The sequence below is a fragment of the Agelaius tricolor genome, unplaced genomic scaffold, assembly GCF_023055355.1.
Source record: "Agelaius tricolor isolate 1412-34295 unplaced genomic scaffold, bAgeTri1.0.p SCAF_5, whole genome shotgun sequence".
NCBI lineage: Eukaryota > Metazoa > Chordata > Aves > Passeriformes > Icteridae > Agelaius > Agelaius tricolor.
Genome location: NW_027269265.1, coordinates 34,303,469 through 34,325,508, shown reverse-complemented (window position 1 = coordinate 34,325,508; position 22,040 = coordinate 34,303,469). Strand labels below are relative to the sequence as shown.

The following is a 22,040-nucleotide window of genomic DNA, read 5'->3' as shown; positions in this document are numbered from 1 at the left end:
TTCAGTTTGCAGATTCTAGGCACAATCCTCATACTCCAGCCAAGAACAATCCATGCTGTTTGGTCCTGTGGATAACTTGGTGCTTGCTCGTCATTAGAGGCACTGTAGTATCAGTGAGGCATAAGAAATACAGGGATGGTCTGAAATCTAGAAAGGAAGCTTTCCCTGGCACAAGTGAACAAACCAGTAAATAAATCAACCAAGGGAAGAAGAGGAAATTAAGTGAATGCAAGTGATAATTACAATTCCGTTTAATTTTGTCACTGTCTGACACCAACTCAGATTTTGAGCTCTCCCGTCTTTCCAGAACTGTTGAACTTTTCTAGCCCAAGAGCTTATATTGCAATAACCAAAGTGGATTACAAGCTTCAACTGAGACAGACACTTGCCAGATATTAATTCAGCCCTTCACAATTGTCTCTTTAGTATCTTGTAGCATTTGTTGAATCAGTGCCATTTCAGCTTTAAAGTGGGGTGACTTTATAATCTTACTCAATTTCCACAAAAACTTTCCCCAAACAGGAATCACATTTGAAGGGAAGCCTCTGACAAAAATCAAGCTCACTGTCTGAAACCAGTAAATCCAACTAAAACTCTGTTCAAGCTGAGCAGACTCTGCATACAGCACTAGATAGAACATAGATGTTACCCTACAATACATCTAGAAGTACTTCCCAAGAGTCAGCTGTACATTCTAATAATCCCCAGTGGAGAACAAGATGTTACTGGGTACCATCAACTTCCTCCCCAATGAATACCCAAGATAGAGGCATGTCACTCCCTAAAGTAAGGGGAAACTTCATGGTGCTTTTCCTTCACTTCAGGGAAGTGAAGCTCTAAGCCAAATATTCAAGATGAACAAGAAGCCAGGGCAGCAGCTTGATAAGAGTTTCAGTTAAAGAGTGGATACTGCAGCAGCTGCTTCATCAGAAAAAAACAAGGTCAGAGCTGGGGAAAGTAAGAGAAAGTACTCCCTGCAGTTTGCATAAGAAATGCTTCCTCAAACTCTGTCCCTTTCCTATTTTAAGAGGTTTCCTCTATTCAAATCCATCAAATCCTGATTGCAATTTAGTATAGGTCATCAACTAAACAAGCTTCATCAGTGTCAGCATTTATAAATGCTGTCTTCACTTAGTATCTTGTTGAATCCAGTTGTGACTACATTCAGATGTTTTGTGTAAACAATGCCTAGCACTGGTGTCAATCACCTCACAATAAAACAGATGCCAAGAAAGTCTTGTATTTTTAAATCAACATCTGCTAGTGAAACAAAAGCCACTAGCAAGTCCCACTAAAGCAATTTTAGATAAGTACAATTCTACCCATCTGAACACTGGCATGAGATTTAACAAGATTATCTCTTCTCATTTGATCCTAATTGGTTGCCTTAGGAAATGCATGGATATGCGTGAACATCAGTCTGCCATACAGTGAAGAACTGACATGCTTGGCTTAGGCTGTTTGTGGTAACCCCTAGGTTTGCTTTCTAATAAATACTAACCAGAGACAAGCCAAAGATAACACCCTATTTTGTCCTCTTAATCTGAGGTGACCTCATCACATCTATAATCAGCCTTCTGGCACTTCCTGAATACAAGGGCTTATATTCTCCACAGTTTCATAAAAGGTAAAGACAAAGAAAGAAGTGAAAGTAATTTTTAGCTTTTGCTCTGACATGCAACACTTAATCATTGCCCTGAAAGGTTGGTTATAGCTTTATAAGTGAGTTTATCAATGCTGAACAAACTGAAGGAAAACATGTCAAGTGGAATATATGTGTAGTTTAACTTGATTTACTTGCCCCAGTGATTCCAAAGAAAAGCATGAATTCCTGAAATTGGACACACCTTTACCAGGAGGAAGGCTTCAGGCACAATTCAGCAAAAACTACCAAGTTCAGAATTGTTCTCCCACTCCTGTTGTCCTGCCTGAACAGAGGCACACCCAGGGAGTACATATCTTAAGAGGGAATGAAGCAGATTTGACAGGAGTCTAGACAAAGGAAAAGCTAGTCAGAAGCTATTCTGTAGGTAACATTAATGGGCAGGCTAACTTGGAAGTAGTTATAGTAGAAGCTTTCCACTTAAGGTCAGATGTGGAAATTTCCTTAACAAAAGCGATAAAGAGCTAAGAGTTGCATGGGATACCTGAGAAGGTTTGAAGTTTAACAGCAAGAACAGTTTCTATGGTAAAATACCTACCTTTTTTAAACATGGGGGGAAGAAAGAGCTATGCCTCTGTAGTTCACGATTCTTTGCTACAGAGAAAAACTTGCCTAGAGTTGAAGTTAAACTTTTTATTTCGAACTGTCATTCACTTAAGAGCACACTGTTGCTTGATTTTTTTTTATCAAATCTTTGTCTTCATATTGCATGAGGTTCTACTGCTGAATTCTTCCCCAATTCTGGCACTTCAGCAGGGGCCGGGGAAAAAGTCCCTCAATTATGTGAAGCAACTGTGGAAACAAGTTTGGTTTTGTTTGCCAACAGAACTAGAACCAAAACTTGAGGACTTTTAGGTAAATTCTTAGAGTTCCAACAGGAAACTTAGAAACTTAGTTTGCTTATGACATCAGCTATTCAAGCTGGATCTGATTCTCAAATCTTTGGGCTCAAAATATACTTTTCATACAATTGGGCAAAATCCAGAAACGTTGAGGGACAGGTTTTAGGAATGCTTAAATTTATTCAAGTGTGGTAAATTTTTTCCTCCCACTCGGTTCCAGTTTCAGCATTAAAAAGCTCCTAGTGTTCTAGAAGATATACTATGTTCTTCTTAAGTTAATTACACAGGCAAAACTCGATTTGGAAGTTGGAACTGACTTTTTTTTTTTAATTACTTTCAGCAAGAACCACATACACACAAACCAGGATAGCTTCATCCTCCTAGGATAAAAGCTAACATCTACACATCGTATCTGTTTACACACCAAGAGATTTTACAAAACAGCGCAAATGAGTTAGGATGCTCCATCCTATGGGCGCATTCAAATCCAGATTAGAAATCTGCAAAACATACACTCCAGTATGCTAATGATCAACAGCTAGTTTCAGCTCTAATACTGCTGCCAAAGCGCTTCAGGTGAAGAAGCACTTTTGTGGTAAAGAAAAGATCAACTTCTCTTCACAACCCAGCTAGTTTGGAACTTCTTTAGGTATCTATTGTTCACAACAAAAATCCTGAAATTTATATAGCATCACTGACAACTGAAGAGGAAGACAAGAAAAGCTGAAGTTTCACACGGATTGCTTTCCACTCCCTGTCCTATTCACCCTTAAGAGACACCCTATTTTAGTAACAAAATGGCAAACGTTTACCTTTTCCAGTTATTTAAAGCTCTATCAGCCACCTTAAATTTAATCCTGATTTTTCAGGATATACATGACTAATAGGTGAGCTGGGAAGGTCAAGAGAGCTCCAACAGTTAGATTTTAACAACTTCACATTTTAAGAAAGGTAGTAGCTTAGGTGGTCAAATCCAGCAGAGCACAATTTTTTTCTACTAATACATTTGTTACTTCAGGAGAACTGAGGAGAGAACAAAACCTGACAGCCTTGGAAAACTTAAGTCTTCAACAGCTACAACTAGTAACATCCAGCTTACTTCAAAGACAACTACACTACCTCAATGTATGAGCCCTTAATTTAGAAAAAGAAAAGCACCACTAAGTTGGAGCATAAAGCACCTTCTTAGTTCACTATGAAGAGAACACTCAGCTCCCTGGAAACTCCTGAAGATGAGCACACAAAACAAAAAGTTTGGGCTGACATACTTCCCTGTACTTCTAGACAATGGATTTAACAATCATTAATACACTACCACCCGCAAATTATGTCCATTTTGTAAAAGCCTGTAGAAATTGAAACTATTACTCCTTCTACAGTTCAAGCTTAAACTGGGAAAGTAAAGTGAGTCCAAGAGCAGTTACTGCCATTGAAAGAATGTCCTGACTCTATGAAGCAGAACATCCCTGGCTTTACAGTGTACCTAACAAGATAAAGCCCACAGCAGACAGCTTTGACTTTCAAACGTAGGAGTACAATCCCTGCTCGTAAAAATTCTCTCCTCACCTAAGCAATAATAAAGAAGGAAATACAGCCCATAGACACTGACCAAGTCAGGGGAATGCTAGTGTAGCAAACCTGATAAAAAAATCATTGCAAAATTCTTCAGTGTTCACCCCCTTTATGGAGAGCATGAGACAAGTCAGGTAGCATAGCCACCAGCCACCACTGAAATACCTTATTACACCATGAGGTATTACCCATCCAGATAAGCAGTGTCACTTGGCCATCACTTCAGATTTCTACCTACAAAGCTAAAGGATAGCACCTCTAGAATAACCTGAGGCCTTCAGGTACAGCAGCCAGAAGCACCAGACTGTAAGTTTTCTCTTACAATCAAAAACTAAACCCCTGGACATCTATATGTGCAGTGCATTTAAGAAATCCTATCCCATGGCAAGCGCTTTCAGAAGTTATGTTAAAACTGTAGTCAGACAGATTTCTGCATCTGCTTAATTCAGCTTAATTTCCAGGCATATTTCAGATGCATTGCAGCTAAGTGAGGGCAAATACCACCACCAGATGAAGCACTGAGAATCCAACTGGCTACAGTTTACTACAACAGCAGGAAGATATGGCAGCACTTACACCCAATCCCTTACCTGACAGGACTCCAAAGCCCTGGCTGCAGATACTGGTATTGTTTTTAATTTTAAAAGGTGGATCAAGTTCTTCTAGATTTACATATTTTGAGGTTAAGACGCAGAAAGGGAAAGAAGTCAAGCTAATCTCCTAGATTAGCTCTAGATTGCTCCTAGAACTGCGGAGCAAAAAAATTATTGCATTAACACCACTGTTCATTTTACACATACCAGTCTCACAGATTTCTATGTTAAAAGTAATTTGCTTCCACTAAGCCTGAGATGCATACACATTAAAGCTCACATTTGCCTACAAGTTTGGAGTTGATAATACTCTAGTGTTCTGGATGCATACACATTTTTAAAAACTAATTTTGCACACAACTTATCTACTTTTGCAACACTTGTCTGCTTACTTTTAAGGGCAAAGGAATAAGCCAAATGCAAAACTCCAGGCAGAAGCCAACAACAGTTACCGCCATTCTGTATGGTAACTAAACCCAAATCAGAAGCAGCTTCTTGGCTCAGACAGAAACCCCTTTATCTGGCTAGTATCCACAAACTCCAACTCATTTAATATCCTCCACTTGGAAATTACACCCAAGAGCTTCTGGCTTTTTAGTTCTTAACTTGCACCTAGTTCCACCACGTATTTGTTTAAGTCCAAGTGTAGAATGCATATAAATCTGCTTCAAAGAAATTGGAAGGGAAGTGGTTTGATGTACTAGCTGGAGTAGGTTCTTTAATCTTCACACTACTCAAGGTAGTCAATGCTGCAACAAAAGACTACCATACTACATGTTTCTTACTAGCATGTATATGGTATACACAGAAGCAAGATCTAGAGATAATGTACATCTGGACATTAAAGGATACCACTACCTCTACCAGGTGCTTTCACCTAAGGATGCTTCCTTATCTGTTTGATTCCTGGTTCACTCCCCCTCCATACCATATGTGGTCACACTGCTTCTTGTGCAACCCACAACAGCCACAGAATCTGAGACAGTTACCTTTACATTAAGGCTGTATTGGATTGTTTTAATTTGTTGGAGCATCAAACTCCAAAGTATTAGCTTTACAACTGAAGGATCATGTGATCTTATATTTTGGGTTCTCTATATAAGAAAAGAAAAAGTTGTGAATCAACTATTCAGGACTCCATGGAATAATAGAACAAGCTCTATTCCATGCATCACAAGCCTACATATCGCAGTTTAGTTAGTGGAAGTTGCTCATCAAAAGGCAGAATATGGCGTCCCTGTGCAATTCAAATGATAATTCTCAGTCATGAAACAGGGAAGAGAAAGGGATGGACAACATTTTCCACATTCCTTCTAGTCTGTAACCCAAGCAATGGTAACAGAGGACTGATGGCCAAGAGAAACTCTGAAACAGAATCTGCCCACTAAGTGTTTGGAACCTCTCCCCCCTATTTGAGGATCAGCAGTTCCCTCTCGATATGATTCCAACTATCATTAACTAGACCAGTGGCCAAGAAAAACCTTAGAAAAACAAGTTATTTCATCTGCCCTACTTCTCCATCTTTCTTATCCCAACACACCTTCCCTTCCCCTTACTATAACTCTATCAGAGGCTCTCCCATAAGAAAGCCCTCACTTTTTTCAGCCTCTCAACCCCATCTTTAATCAACATCTCAGTGGCACAGAAAGAGCACACTTCTTCCACTCTGAATAGGGTAAAATTACATTATTTTAGTTTGTAACAAGACTCAGAATAGAGAAAAAAATCTATTAGGCCAATGCTCTTATAGCAGTGAATCAAATTTAACTTCAGACTGACAAGGGCTGCCACATAGCCTACAGAGCCAATGCCAACAGATTCACTGAAGAGAATCTCAATAGTCTATGCCTTGCACAGAAGGAATGTTGCACACAAACAGTCAGCTTCCTTCCCCTTAGCCACTTCCAGTGTATGGGGCAAAGTGGCCCAGTTTACAGAGCCCTGGCACATGCTCTGGGTCTATACTCAAGCAGTGAGCAGTATGGTCCTCTGCAGCAGTTACTCAGGTACAGGGCCCAGCTCACATTCATTCATTTACTTCATTCAGAGGTAACAGAACCCCAGTGCCAGCCCAAGAGGGGAGTCCAGGTGCCCATGGCAGAGCAAGTTATCTGCCTACACACACCAGTTTCTGTATGACTTCCTCCACCTGCATGAAGACTCTGCCAGCAGCACTGGTGGGTTGCTTGTCTAGGCTTTGCTGCCAGACTCTACTTGCCAAAATCCTGAGCCAACCCTTAATGATGCAGCCTCTGTTACTATAGTAACTGGTTTTATTTTCCTATCTCTAGGCTCAGACCTTGGGGGGAAGTACTTAAGTTTGTTCTCATTTCACACCTACCACTCACTTGCCTGCTGCATAGGTACGTGCCACTCCAAATGAAAACCTCTGTCAGTGGGCCCTCAAAAGCAGCTGGCCCAGCCACAAGCCAGTGGGAGGCAAAAATGCACAAACCCAACATGCAGGCATATCCTTCTGAGCAGGCTACAGCTGGGAGACCACCAGTGAAGAGTTTGACAGCCCAGGCAGCTGGAGGCTTACGAGGCCTTCCAGGCCACTGCTCTAAGGACACACTCAGAACAGAAACATCTGAGAGTCACAGAGTGGGTCAGGTTGGGAAGGACCACAGTGGCTCATCTGGTCCCACCTCCCTGCTCAAGCAGGGTCCTCTTAGAGCACATGACACAGGATTGCATCCACACGGTTCTTGAATATCTCCAGTGAGACAGACAGGACATCCTTCCACCAAGGTTGGTCCCTCCACCAAGGGTGTTATTCCAGGCTGCTGCCGATGCCTTGGCATCATCCAGTCAGGCTCAGGCCAGTCTCCAGGGTACCCTGGAAGTGCCACACAGACTAAAGAGTGAATCCCTCCATAAACCAAAGCCGGTTTGCTCCATCGTCACCCGCAACACTGTAGGACTGCACTTTCAGCATGAAGGCCTTCTACTCAGACAACACAGACTTTCCTTGGAGCAGCTCTTGTAGAAAACCATAATAACCATATTTGTCACCTCAACTTTTTAAGAAATAGCATTGGTCAGAGGGCAGGCCCACTATATGAGGCAATGTTTTCCTCACCCAAGAAGCAGATGACTCTTTTCTAAAATCCATTAATATTGCTAACATTATCAATATTGTTATTGCAGCATCCCACAAGAGCCTAAGTTGCATAAGGAACCTACTTTAATAAAGAGAAAAAGCATCCAGGATATGAGGCATGAGGCTGGTTTCAAGGTAAGGCCTTATCCTGGGAAAGCTGCTCTCAGGCTCAACAGCTGCTGATAGCCTGTATGAGGCCATATACAAAGAACTCTTTTGTATGGTGGGTGGTTTTCACTGTCCTGAATAAAACTTTACACCCTGGTGTGACTAGCTATGCTTTCCTGTTGTTACTCTCCTAAAGCTACAATGCCTCCTCCCCTCAACACAAAAAAAAAAAAAAAAAAAAAAAAGAGAGCAGAGAGGAGTTGCATTCTTAGTCAGGGTTTTGGTGCCAGAATACTTCTTCCTCATACCTACAAGCAGTAAAGTCATCACACACAGAAAGCTTCACATGGTTCACAGATAAGCTGCTGAACACAAGTTGTGACTGCTCATGTGAGCTAGTCAGAAGAGACAGGCAGCTACATATTACTTCCATCACATCCTGGTAGTTTCGCTGCAAAAGCAAACATATCAAACTGACCTCCCACCTTATCCAGAAAGCTCCAGCATGGAATAGATTCACCCACATCAATAGCAGCCTTCCCTGTTAGAGCAAGAACTACACAAACAAGAGTTTCTCACAAATGAGCATAGGAATCTTAGAGTCCCACCAATGCAATGACAGTAGTGAAGCTTGTAAGCTTCATAGTTCAAGTCACAACAGCTGCTACTCTGCCAGAGTATACCTGAGGACCAAAGCAGTAAACTACTCTCATGGCATACCAAGCTCAGCTCAAGGTCTGCTGTGCCACAAAGTCCCTGGACGGTGCATCAGTACCAGAGAGATCATGGCAGCTGCCAGGGGACTCTGACAGGAAGCCACCACACTGTCACACAGGATGCTTAAGTATAACAGTCAGCACAGCAGCCTTCAGGGATCAGCTTTAGTTCCACCTGCATTGCTTCCATGTTTAGCTTTTAATGTTAGCATAAAGCTTATTGTGTAACACTTAACTGCACTGTCAGATGTGCCAGCACCAGAAGAACTGGGATTCACCAGCCAAGTGAGAGACAAATGGGGTTTTGTTTGTTTGGGGTTTTTTTGACATAGTAATGTCGCAATTAGTTTGAGATGGCAGGATAAGAACATCTAAGATATTTAAATAGCAGTATTAATATTTTAGAGCTACTACACTACTGAAATGAGTTTACAGTCATCTTACCAATTGCTTCAGGCCATCTGGAAATGAAAGAAGCCAAGAGAGCATCTGCTCTGCACTGTGAAGTTTACCTTAGCACACTAGAGCTAGAAAGTAGAAAACTAGTCCAAGAGGTTATCATTGTAGGTGTTCCACCAGCTACAGAGCTTGCTGCCACCACCAGCAAAAATACATGAGCAGCTTCTTTTTCTGTACCCAATCTTTTGCTGGCCAGAAATCTTTCATTAACAGCACAGCTCATTAACATGAGTGGGAATATTCTTGTAGCTAACTCTGAAGCTCAGGCAGTTAAAACACCAACTCTAAGACTACAAAAAGCAAGTAAAATCCTACAGTATTTTTCTGTTTAGAACAGGGCCTTCTGTTCCAACAGGAACATAATGTTTAATACTTCTCTACACAAGAATTAATCCTGTTCTTCAACAGAGTTGCATACTGTTTAAAAAACACAAGTCAGAGCAGTTTCTTTAGTACACATAAATGAATTCAGCTGACATTAAAGGTCTAAAAGGAGCAAGGAGAAGGAGAAATAAGCAACATAGCTCCATATATAATTTTAGTTTCCACCTGGGTAAAAAACATCGCTCACCCAACCAAAACAAGTTATCTGTTTGCCATAGAGCAACAAATCTGTCCTATCTCTTTTCTAAAGACTTGCCTTTGGGTACCTGTTTCGTCATTAAATTAATCTCTCCAATGGTACAGAAATCTAAAAGCGTTAAAGTGCTTCAGTCACTAGTTACTAGTGTAGATCTTCGCAATGTAGAATGGCAATTAATCTCAAACAAGAAACAAAATTCAGTCATTGAAAACCTATCCTAACATTCATTTTTCTATTCTAGACCTCCTATGTATGAAGCTCTCTGCCTTATATTCTTATTACACATGCTTGCATAATTTCTTCCCACCATAAAGAACACAAACTTCCTAATTTTGGTAAGCATAAAGACACCTGCTTTGTGGAACCCTTCCTGTGGGGCTGCAGTGAACACAGAGCAGAACACGCTCCTTGTGCCACTCCTGCATAAGCTGCAACGCTGCTGCCTCCTCCCAGAGGGGACAACAAAGCTGCAGGAGCCTTTTCAGCACTTTTTACCAAGACTCTTATTTGGTGTTCTAGCTAGTAGTCAACTGCAGCAGGAAATTCCCAGTGCTCTGTGGCACTCCAATTTATGCACTGGAATCTGTTGGTAGCATCACAATTTTGCTATTTACTACCTTCCTTTTTAAGGGCACTGAACTGTAAGGTCCTCCCTCGTCTCCAATCAGCATGCCTTTCAGAAGAGGATATGACACATTTCCATGCATGAAATAGGAAGAGGTAAACCCTGTCCCCTCCTATCATCTTTTCATCCTCTGAAGTCACTGGAGGGGTGCAGGTCCCCAGTCTTCCAGAAATCCAAGCCCATCCAAAATGTAGGACATCTTTTGACTGCTGCAGTCTCATTGTGTGCCTTTTGCAAGCATCCACCATTTCCTCTGTGCTAGTATTTGTCATTACTGCCACCAACAGTTCTCTGCCATACATGAAGTTCATAATGGTCAGGAGTTATGGAGTTTTCTCACTCAGAAAGCAGAGAGCCAACAGAGATCTTTCCCTGAACTAGAAAAAACAAAGGTCACACTTAATTGTCCAGATGGAGGAAAACAAAGCTTTTTGGCACAATCTGTTTAATCTGCTATGAAAAAGTACTGCTTAAATGCACCACACAGTAGGAGATGCAAGAGCCAACCTGGTCAAGCTCCCCATCTATCACTTTGGGTTCAAGAAACAGCAAGACCTGCCTTGTCCCACACCCCAGACCTCATGCCAGCAGAGAGAAAGAGGCACACAGGAAGATAAAATGAACAGCAAATAAAGCCTGATTATCTTTTTCCAGAAGGTAGCATCCTTCAAACAGACATCTTTCAAGTATAGTCCCACGATGCTCTTTTGAGCTACAAAAGTAGAAGTGACCAGGTGATTGTGTAACACAGCAGAAGCTTTACTAGAGTCTGTCAAGTAAGGAAACAAGTCACACAGCAGCCCTGTCCCATTTCTAGGACATGATATTAGACTTCCTATGGGGCTTCACTTGGGACAGTTGTCAGTAACTGACATTGGGCAACAGCATACATGCAAGAGCCAGATGTTTCCTACAAGTCACTGACACCAAGCCTAAGGAATTCACATCACTGCTCATAGTTTCACTATAACAAGAAACAGCAAGCTTCATACATCTTTTGAGAGCCAGAAGTTCCCCAACAGACCTGTAGGTACTAGCTGCATTTTTAATTTACCTTGGTATTCAAGTAATTATCCTGAACTCACTTAATCTGAAAGTTTCATCCCTTATTGGCCCAAGGGATGTAGATATACCTATTTCTCTTCAATATCTCCAGTTTTTCAACATTTTCTGCAAATAGTAGTAACCATTCTCTTCTGTTTATGTATTTAGTAACAGTACTGGCTACCTATCTTAGAACACTACAGTAGCAAGAGAAATGCAAGGAGGAAGATCTAGAACTTGATTCAAGCATTATTGCTGCTCATCTGAATTCACTGAGTAGGACTAAAAACTGTTGTTCATCTTTAAAAGAGTTTCAGCTTGCAAATATCACAGTTCTAGCACTTACCATACAGAAAAGAGTGCAAAAGAGCAGGTATCACACTTAGCACTTGAACAAGAGCAGATCCCCAGAACTGCAGCACTGACACCTGGCCAGGGAGACTTCCTGACAGGAATACACTCTTGATCGCAAGTCCACACAAGAAATACATATTGGCGTAACCTGGTAGTCATTATTTAAGAAATTAATAATAAAGTATTTTTGTTTTTATTGGAACCTAAAGCATGCCACATTTATACTAATGACAGCTTTACTGGCAATGTCTAATCGCTGCAAGAGATGAAGGTCAGGGGCTTATATCAATCAACCTGGTTGCAAGCAAGCAAACCAAACTCTTCACCTTCACATGACACTTTGAGGGGCAAAAATACAGATTTCATGAGTAAGACATCCTGGAAATATACAGCTTTCCTTTTAAGAGCTCATAAATTAAAACACTAGGTTAAAACTTTAAGGCACATCTTCCAACAGAACTACAGATGTTAGTGTTCACAGCTGATATTCTCCCCAGCCATGAAGGAAGAAATAGCAAAGTCAGTGTACTTACTTCAAGCAAAAAGTAAATCAGTAGTTCTTTGTATTTGGTTTCCCACTCCCCTGAAGTAGCTCCCACTCCACGACAACATAGCACAGGGAACAATTAAACTGCCTTGTAAAGTACAGTACAAAAAATGGTATATATGAAAACTGTTTGGTACACAGGCTCATTGGACAACATGCACTACCATCAGGATTTTTTTTGTTTTGTTTCAATTGCACTTCATTAAAGCGGTTAGATACTTGTGCTGATGAAGACCCTAGCTACCCAGCCAGACTCTTACTTATCACCTTTAAATTTCCTCTCTATTTGAAATCACTCTGATCTTGAGGTTTATGCCTGATATCAGGTAATAAAGATATATGCATAACCCCCCTGTGTTTCCCGATCTTTTAAAGCAGGTCTCAGTAATTTACGGCACACACCAGTTCTGACTTAGAACTAGTAAGATCAGAACTAGCAGTTGCTGTTACACATCTGGCCATAAAAGAACAGCTGAACACAACAACATCAGTGCAGCCAGTAGTAAGCTTTCCATAGCTCTGAGAAGCATTTAATAGCCTTCATGGTCAAACACTTCCATAAGAAAAAAAAAAAAAAAACAACAACATTTCACTCAAGTCCCTTGTTGTAATACTTTGGCCAAGTAGGGATTTCAAAGACTCCTAGTCTTGCCTAACTATGGTCTAAGTTAATTAGGTACTACACTTCAAGCATTTTAGATAGCATTTAGATGTGCAAAAATGCATATGGCCAATGCATCCAACAAGCCTGCAGAGTGGCAAGTTTATTCCACTTACCCAGAGCTATGCAGCAGCATTGGCTGAAGAACAGCTACTGTTTTGCAGCTTTATAATTGAAAACTCTCACGCTACTCCGTAATGATGCTGCAGTGGTAACACTCACTCACTGGGAGAACCATATTTAGAAAAATGTTGGGTTCTCCCCCAGAGCAATGTAATAGTTTGGTAAGTGAAATGAACAGCCCCAGCAAGAGTCAGGCATTGTCAGATTAAAAAAAAACAGAGCTAGACTCCTACAGGGAGAAACCTGGGCTGAAGGGATCTAGCTTTATTGGAAGGATTCATTTAATCCCTGCTTGAGAACATAAAAGAAGAAAAGTCCTAAAGCTATGTGCTGGAAACAGGGGCTATATTAAATGCAAGTCAAGCAATATAAAAACAGAGCCTGCCAACCTCCCCCCTCCCGTGTTTTTCTGCAATAAATACCAACAAGTTAATAACCGGTGTAAGAACTTCTCGCACGCAGCCGATACCCGGCTTTTAATAAGCGAGCGGGGCAGGCCCTGGCGAGGGTCTGCGCCCAGGGGTCGCGGGGCCGGGGGCGCTGCCCGGCGGCCGGGGCTCCACCTGCGGCGCTGACAGGGCGCGGGGGCGGCGGGCCGGGGCAGGGCGCTGCAACCTGCCGCGCCAGCTCACTTACCCGGGCCAGCTCACTTACCCGGGGCCCCGTGGATCGATGGCTGCGAGCCGGCGGCAGATGCACCAGCAGCAGCGCCAGCAGGAACGGGCGAGCCCCCGCGCTGCGCCAGGCCCGCGGCATCATCGTCCCTCGGGGCAGCGCGGCTCTGCGGCCACCAGAGGCGGCTCTCCGGGGCGGTGCGACGATGCCGGTCCCGCGGCAGCAGGTTCCCCGCCTCGGCCATGGGGATGCCCGTTATAAAGCCGCGGCGGGGCGGGGCCGGCCGGCACTGACCGCGCCGTGCGCCTATCGCCGTGCGGCCGCCGCCAATGGCGGGGCCGCGCCGCCTCTCGCCCGGCCCCTCGCCACCGGGCGGGCGGCGGAGGGCGCGGGGCGGGCGGCGTCCCCGTGCCCGCGGCGGCACCTGGAGGTCCCGGCGGCACCTGGAGCCCGCGGCGGTCGGGCGTGTGTGTGGGTGCCGGGCAGCCCCCGCGGGCCGCGGGGTACGGCCGGCCAGCGCGGCGAGCGCTCCCCGCGGAGCTGCCGGGCTGCGCCGCCCGCCCCAAAGCCGTGCAGGGCATAGCCGGCCCCAGCCCCGGGCGGGGGCAGTGACAGCTGAGCCGTGCAGGCGGGCCGGGCTAGCGAGCAAGTAAATTGGGCGTAGGCAACCACCGCATGGTCACAAACCGTGTTCATTTGGTCCTGGGGCCAAGGCTGCCACAGGAGCAAGCTCGTGTCTCAGGGAGAGCAGATCCTCCTGTCACCTCCGAGCCGAGGCATGGCCGAGCCACAGCCACAGAGTCTACCTCTCCCTGAAGATCTTCCTCTGGGTTCCCAGCTGCACAAGTAGCCCCAGAGCCCATTGTTTTGTATTGCCCAGCAAATCCTTCAAATCTCATGCAGGTGATGTGTTTGGGTCTTTAGTAATACATTGCACAAGGGAAAATATCCCAAGTCCAAGTTTGGTACCTCTTGAGATGACAAGCCCATAGAGACTGCATGTGGGTCCCAGTTCATCCCAGCACCAGGCACTCCTAGTAATGGGAAGTTTGGGTAGAAAATGAGCATTGTCATACAACGGGCAAGTTAGTGCAGCTGTGGAGCAGAAGGAAGAGAAGGGGGAAAATGGAGATACATCCACCAGCAAGGCTCAGTATCTACAGGCATGTCTAAAGAGGGAGCAGTACCTGGCATTGCAATGGCAGCAAGCTGTTGGCCTGAGCATTGGAGGCAGCGAGTAATGCCAAGCCCTCTACCTGAGAGAGGGACTGAGCAATGGAGATATCTTGTGAACTAGACTGGCTTGCATTCACATCAAGTCCTTAATTTTCAAATTACCAGCTTGAGTTTGATGTAGGGCAGGGCTGAGGCCCAACATATTGCAGAGTAATATGCATGGGAGGCCATTGCTGTGCATATAATAGTGATAATAACCTTTAGGTAGGACTGTTTTGTGGTGCTTTTATGGAAACACACAAAACATGACATTTTTTCACACAATGTATTACCTTTCTTTACTCAGTGACCTTACAAGAGGCAATAATCACACTTGCAAAAATTCCCTGGAGTGTATCCGCTAGGTATGGGGAGGGGCTGCTACACCCACACAAAGAACCTTGTTACACAGTAGAAGTCATGTAATTCTGGCATCTTATCAGAGCAAAGCAGAGTGGGTAGGTATAGCGGTTGCTTTAATCTTTCTTTTCCTGAAAAAAAAAAAATTAAAAATCAAAAATGCCAATATGTAACATTTTGTCATTAGCCTAGACAGGATAAGCCGTTTGTTACTCACATGGAGCTCTGCCAGTATTCATTATTCTTGGCTTACAGATTTCTCTGGGACTCCAAACACAGCGCTCCATACAAACCTACCTTAGTCCTAACCCTCACCACTCTGCCAGCCTGGTTCTAAGCTTTGCCAGCTCTTCTCCAGTATGGCCTGTGGTATCCTCTGATTTTCCATTTCAAAGTCTCTCTGATCCACACCTGAACGCATGCCATTCCACATGACATAAGCAGAGAGACCTTGAAAGGAAGAGGAGGGGAAGAGCTGGGAAATCTGAATATGAGTGTCCTTGTGGATATCAGGATCAGCTTGGTTGAGGTTGGGCAAGTTATACCTGTGCATGCCTGAATCTCTGAAAAGACAGGCCGAATCTAGTACAGTTTTGTTGAGGCAGTGATCCCGCCACTCAAGTACCACATCACCTCATACTTAAGTTTTGATTAAATTCCAGTCCAGATAACAATATTACACTTGCCTACATTCTCCTCTCCAGTTTCATAGGGGGATTTTTGCATCTGACCTATTTTGTGTTTTGCCTTCATGTGTTCTTTATCACTTGTACTTTAAACATGAATGCCTTTCTTTGGTGTATTTTTCACACACAAACACAAGGATGTCAGGATCTCTATGCTAGAGGTTTGTTACCACCATGAAAAAATAATTGTTTTCTTAATCCCTAATAGAGAATACCAGCTACACTGGAAACCTCTCCACCATTGCCTATGAGGCTCTGACACCAGCAGCACCTTAACACCAACTGGAAGTTCCAGAGAGGGTCAGAAATTCCCAATTACAGAAACCTTTGACCCCTTCATGGTCAAAGCAGTTCATAACCTTGCCACACATACTCCCAGCCATGGCCAGGCATTTCTGTGTAGTAAGAAATATTTCCCTTGTGGATAGTAACTGCCTTAGTGCAGAAGACAGTTCATTGCCTGGCTTATGTATCACCACTAAATTTTACTGAGCTGTTCCAAGCCCAAAAATCTCAGCAAGTCACCATTCAGGTGGCTGGAGGGATATCCAAGCTCTGTTTAAAGACACTATTAAGAGAGAAAATACATGGATCTTTTCCAGTGGTCACTTTCACAGCTGAAAATGTGTGTCTAACTCTTTGGCACACTGTGCCTGGTACTCTAGTTTGTATAGGTGCACTTTACTGGTGTGTCATCAAATAAAAATCTAGGTAAATAGAATAAACTACAGAAACAGAAAGTTTTGGGCCATTAAATTGTCTGTTGTTTGTCTCGGGTTGCTGGCAAGTAGGAAGTGCCTGCACTGGGCATCAGTGGCATCACAGAGATGTTGAGGAGCCAAGAGAAGGCTACTCACCAACCATAAGAGGAATTGGGCACATAATCTTGTCACTTGAACTCTTCTGAAAAACCCTGCCATCATTCAGAGTGCCAAATACTGCTGGCACAATGCCACTTCCATCAGTGATGTCTCCCTAGCAAATTTGCCCATAGTTTGTAACTGAAAACCACAAAGAGAGAGGGACACAGAACTGGGAGGGAAGTTGTTCTTCACGTCCAGACCCAACACATGGATCCTTCAGAGGAAGATGTAAGTTGAGCCATAATGTATTCAGCTATGCAGTGATGGTAAGGTAGCACTGAAACTGGTGCCGTTGGGGCTTGCTGTGTGCATGAGATCCAGCCTACGACTTGCACCTCTGAAGACTTATCCCAACCTGTGCCCGTCAGTATTGATTAATATCTTGTTGCCATGGTGCTCGCATATCATGTGCATCACCACAAACTCATGGCACAGGACGTGTATATTGGTGGTCTTGACAGCTGTTCAGGGAGAACTGTTTGATTGCTTTGATTATTTGCCTCTGCTTCTACTTGTCTTGTCCTCAAACAAGTTTCAGAAGATCACTGTCCTCTTTTAAACAGTATTGGCACTCAGAACCATCATGGGATTTATCTGCCACAGTTTTCATCAGGGCACGAATCCCCTCTTGCATATGTTTAGTAGAAATGATTATTCAACTTTCAATAGAAAATAATCTGCAGCCTCCAAATATGAAGTAATTGCTTTTAGGGACTAATTTACTATTAGAGGTTCCTTTTTAAGTCAGTAGATGCTACAATCACTCCTGCAAGAGGTTTAGATGTCACTTCTTGTCACAATTTAAAAAGAGGCAGAGAAGAACATGGGAAATTTGCTGTAAGATTTGTTTTTGTGGATTGTAACAATGCAGAATTTAGAGCTTTTTGTTGGTTTGTTTGTTTGTTTGGGGGTTGTTTGTTTGTTTTTTTAACTTTGTGCCCATTGAATCATTTGGACCATTTAATCAGAGAATTATCCATTGCTGCCAGGTCTTAATTACCGAGAACCTGCAGTAGCAGAACCTTTTCTACCATGCTGACACCTGCAAATCTCCATCTAGAGGCAAGTTTGGTCAGTCCAGAGTAAAGACTGAAAAGCCACAGCTGAGCACATTCATGACCCTATGAAGAATAGCAATCACTGTTCAGTCACCCTAAAATGAGGTGGAATACCATTTCCCCAGCTTCCCAGACATAGGTAGAGTTAGGGGAGTGGGGGGCGGGGGCTAAGTTTGACTCACTGATTATGAGGGTGGAAATCAGACATCATTGGGTTCAAAAAGCTTCAAATCACAGCATACAACAATTTTACAGTGTCACCCCACTGTCAACACAGCTTTTTACTACATCTGGCACTTTACTGCATTCCTTTCTTTTTTGTTTTCATAATAATACTGGTGTATGGCAAACCACCTCTTCCCATGATGGAATAACAGTCAGTTGCTGCTAACTGCAAAGTTATTCACACTTTTTAAGAAGCAGAGATACATTGCTTTGGGGTGTTCAGCATGTTCTGGGGTGTATTTGCTGGATTATGTCAAAAAAAGAGAGGCTCAGCTTTTTATGGAAGCCAATTATATGTATGCATATATACATATATATGCTTGAATGAAACAGAAAACCTGTTAGTAAAAAATAAGTGTCTTATTGGGCTTTTCATTCTGGAAGCTCTTTGCAGAATATTCACTTATACTTGAATGAAAAGCTTTGTCAAAAATATTACAGGATTTCAAACCTTTTCCCATGAAATCCATTTAGAGTCTGCCACTTCATTCATTATACTTCATACAGAAATTCTGTTCAGACTTTTTCTCTAGAAAGTATATTAAATTGTATTGGTCCTGGCTGTGCTACTTTGGTTTCCCAAAGAGTTGCTAGTAGTCCTGATTAGTTCCCACCACTGCCAGACCCTCACCTCTCACTAGTGCCCATCCATCTGATCCTAATAACCCAGTCATACCTTCTTGCACCTATATTATTCCATCATGGGAAGAGACTGTTGGCCATACCCCAGTATTACTATGAAAACAGAACAAAATGAAACCAAAAAGAAAGGAATGCAGTAAAGTCCAAAATGTAGTAAAGAGGCAGTAAAGCTCATTTGATCTTCAGTATTTTTTTTCATGGTACTTCAGCACATACCTATTTTTAAGGGTGGAACCACTACAATCACATAGCTGAAGTTAGTCTGTAATCTGCCAGCTCTTTGAAAACAAGGATAATCTCATTGTTTGGCGTTTTTACTCTTACTCATGTTTTGCAAATTATAGGCTATAATGCTAAAAATCAATATGGGGCCCGCTGCAGTGGTCGTAAATGATGGGTATATATGTGGCACTGGAAAATTGAATGACTCTTCCCAATATCTATCTAATAGATTTCTAACGTAAATTGTGCACTCCTTTGAATTCTGTAAAGCAAATATAACATCACTCCAGGCTCTAAACAGAATGCCAATCGACCGTATCTTTAACCTTTAGAATCTTTAAAAGTACTTAACAACCTGCCAATTTTTTTTTTTATTTTGTCAGCTATGAGTTTGAAGTTGGGTTGGACTCCATATGGACTCCAGAAAAGAGATCTGTTCCAACTTCATTTATCAATCTTATCAAGTCAAGGATTCCTTCTGCTCATCCTGTCTACCTGGGTGGGATAGATGGAAAGTGGGTGGGGAAAAAACAACCTCTGCACTGAAATTTTTGAGGACTTGGTACTCTGGGCTGCAAATGTGAAGGAGAGCAGCTGGTGAATCCCCCATACGTGAGAACTCTCTGCCCATGCCAAGTGGGCTCACCATCAAAAGTGCAAAAGAAGTGTGTGTGGGAATCAGGCCAGGGCTCATGGAAGGCAAGGTCTCTTGCCTAACCTCCCTTCCATGTGATCCTCCACCAGCACAGACAACAACAAAAAGGAGAAGGAAGCAACTGAGGACCAGGCCCTGTGAGTTCAAAAAGTTATGATATTGGGGCTATATTTTGTTGCTTGAGCACATTTACCTTTTCTCACAGAAACGCTCAGATGAATGCAGTGAAGTATTTTGTCTCACGGGTTAGCACACCCCTCATCTGCCTCTCTCCATTAGCAGTCCGTATCTTCAGGAAACTCAGAATCAGATTTATGTTCTAAATTGCATGAAACAGCTCAGAAATATACTCCAGCAAAGAAGTCCTGATATCAAATTAGGCACTCTTTGTCTTCTCAGTTGCGGAGGCAAAATGGTGACGAAACAGCAGAATGATGTTCATTCTAAGGTGCCTTGATCCCACAATTTTTCATCAGGGCCAAGAGTAACACTTGTTATCAGACAAGCAAAGTTTGTTTTTTCTTCCCTACCAGTTTCTTAGCACTGATTTAAGTTTCACACTGACACCAGCAAAACAGCACTTAAATCACAGCCCTGAGAACCAGCTACACGTATCCAAAGCTGAGCAGAGTTCAAACCTCAGCCGTGTGCTGATACAGAGTCTTTTCTGTTTTAAATTGCCCACCCACTCACTATTCCCAGCTGCTGAGCCACATAACGTTCAAAGACCACACACAAGGTGCAAGAGCAATAGGGGCCTGTTGAAAATTAAAGTGCAACAGCTTAGTCAAGAGGACAGACTTCAGCATTGCTGCCTAGAAAATGGGGGCAAGGAATGAGACAGAAGGGCAGACACAACCATGGGAGATCTGTACAGAAAGCAGTGGGAATCTACACTGGAGTCTATTTTGCAGAAATCCCCTATCCTCAGCTCAACAGATAATAGAGACACACAGATCTTCCTATATGAACACAGGCAAGAATCAGCTCAGAAAAAGAGCTGCTGCTTTCCAGATGCTAGACAAGATACTAGGGTCTCAGGATTTGTTCTCAGCTTGTCTGAAAGCACATAGAGCTGGTCAAAAAACCCTCTCTGTGCCTTATTTCCCCTTCTTGAGCAAGTGTAAAGAAGTATAAAACACGTTTGCTATGCCCCGTTGCCCCCCAACATACAGCAAAACTGTCAAAGAGCTCTGGTTTCTTCCCTCCAGTGCTGCTGATGAAGGGACCTTGCTCTGAAATGCCATATCGTAGTGTCATTTGTCACTCATTTGAATGCCATATAGTAGTGTCACCCATTTCTCTTCACCCCGTTGTAAGAGCACATTGCTATTGAAAACTACAGAGTGTTGCATTACCACTCAGTGGTGGCACAAAGGCAGAAGTGGGCCATCACACATCACAGTGCAACACAGCCCTTTTTAGAAGAGTGTGGTCCTCCTAGTGACTCCAGACTAGTACTCACAGGGTCTGAGGCAAACTGGTGAAAACAGAACATATCCTGAACCTATCTGCTCATATGGCCAAGTTTGCAAAGAGTTTGCACAAGAAGAGACTGTTCACCTCAAAATGTTTTAAAAACATTCTTGGGTTTTGTCCTGTTACTTCTATACATATAGAATATGTCTTTATACATCAAGATTTTGTGCTTCGTCACTAACCAAGGCTAAATGCTTAAAGGCTGAGTCAAGCTGTACTCTAAGTATGGGCTGTTTAATCCATAACTAAATGAAATGGCCTCACTGCTGAGATGAGGCAATGTTTTAACAGCACACAGCACAGCCCAGCAGTCAGAACAAGAAACAACCAAGGTGGTTTCTAACAAAGTGCTCAGCGTGTTTGAAGAGGCAGACTGCCAGCGCTCTATGGTGTCATCCTACTCCCTACTTCTCAGCTGGGACAGCAGCTAAGAAGAGAAAAAAGGAGGAAAGATGAAACACAACATGCCATGAACTTTCTCACTGCAGCTCTGATTACTACTAGCAAAAGAAAGCAAGCCAAGGAGGCACTGGAAGGAAAGACTCAGTGAAGTACCCCATACCAAGTACTCTGAGATGGTGGTTTGAACCCAGAACCACATAGCATAGCTAGCATGTGTTCCTGTAATGATCTAAAATAGAAGCACAGATACAAAAGTGCTTGCAGCACTGTCAGGCTCCTACCTGTGATCCCAGGTTTGGGCTTCAGAACACACACAACAATGAATAGAAAGATACCAAGACTGGAATTTTTGTAGTTAACTCTATTGCTCCATTAATTTCACTACCTTCTTAAAAAATGAGAAATACAAAATAAAATATAGGCATATGTGCACACCATTTTGATCTTTTGATTCCTGTCAGAAACTCAGTGCAGAATAAAACCTTCCAGCACACAATTGTTTGCATCCAGCTTTTTGAAATATCCCACTGTGATACATATCAACCTTTTCTTTTTGATTGATAGACTTTGCTAGGAAACACAGCAGAACAGATGTGTGTGCATGGGTGCCATCAAATTAATTTTA

General features: G+C 42.9%; 1 protein-coding gene and 1 long non-coding RNA gene across 8 annotated transcripts in view; both read right to left on the bottom strand.

Annotated features, from left to right (window-relative positions):
* SMOC1 (SPARC related modular calcium binding 1) overlaps window positions 1-13,936 on the bottom strand; it is a 128,689-nt gene extending 114,753 nt beyond the window's left edge. For 2 of the 7 annotated variants that reach the window (XM_071427188.1, XM_071427190.1), the window contains exon 1: window positions 13,648-13,928. In XM_071427188.1, coding sequence (XP_071283289.1) covers window positions 13,648-13,752 — 105 coding nt within the window. In that variant the 5' untranslated portion in view covers window positions 13,753-13,928. Of the gene's footprint in view, window positions 1-13,647 lie in introns of all 7 variants that reach the window. The other 5 variants (XM_071427193.1, XM_071427191.1, XM_071427187.1 and 2 more) reach the window with 5 other exon arrangements.
* Window positions 13,937-15,008: 1,072 nt separating this feature from the next.
* The window catches only part of LOC139590079 (uncharacterized), a 31,029-nt gene continuing 23,997 nt past the window's right edge, over window positions 15,009-22,040 (bottom strand). The window contains exon 5 of the long non-coding RNA XR_011679222.1: window positions 15,009-15,314. This is a non-coding gene — a long non-coding RNA (uncharacterized lncRNA). The remainder of the gene's footprint in view (window positions 15,315-22,040) is intronic.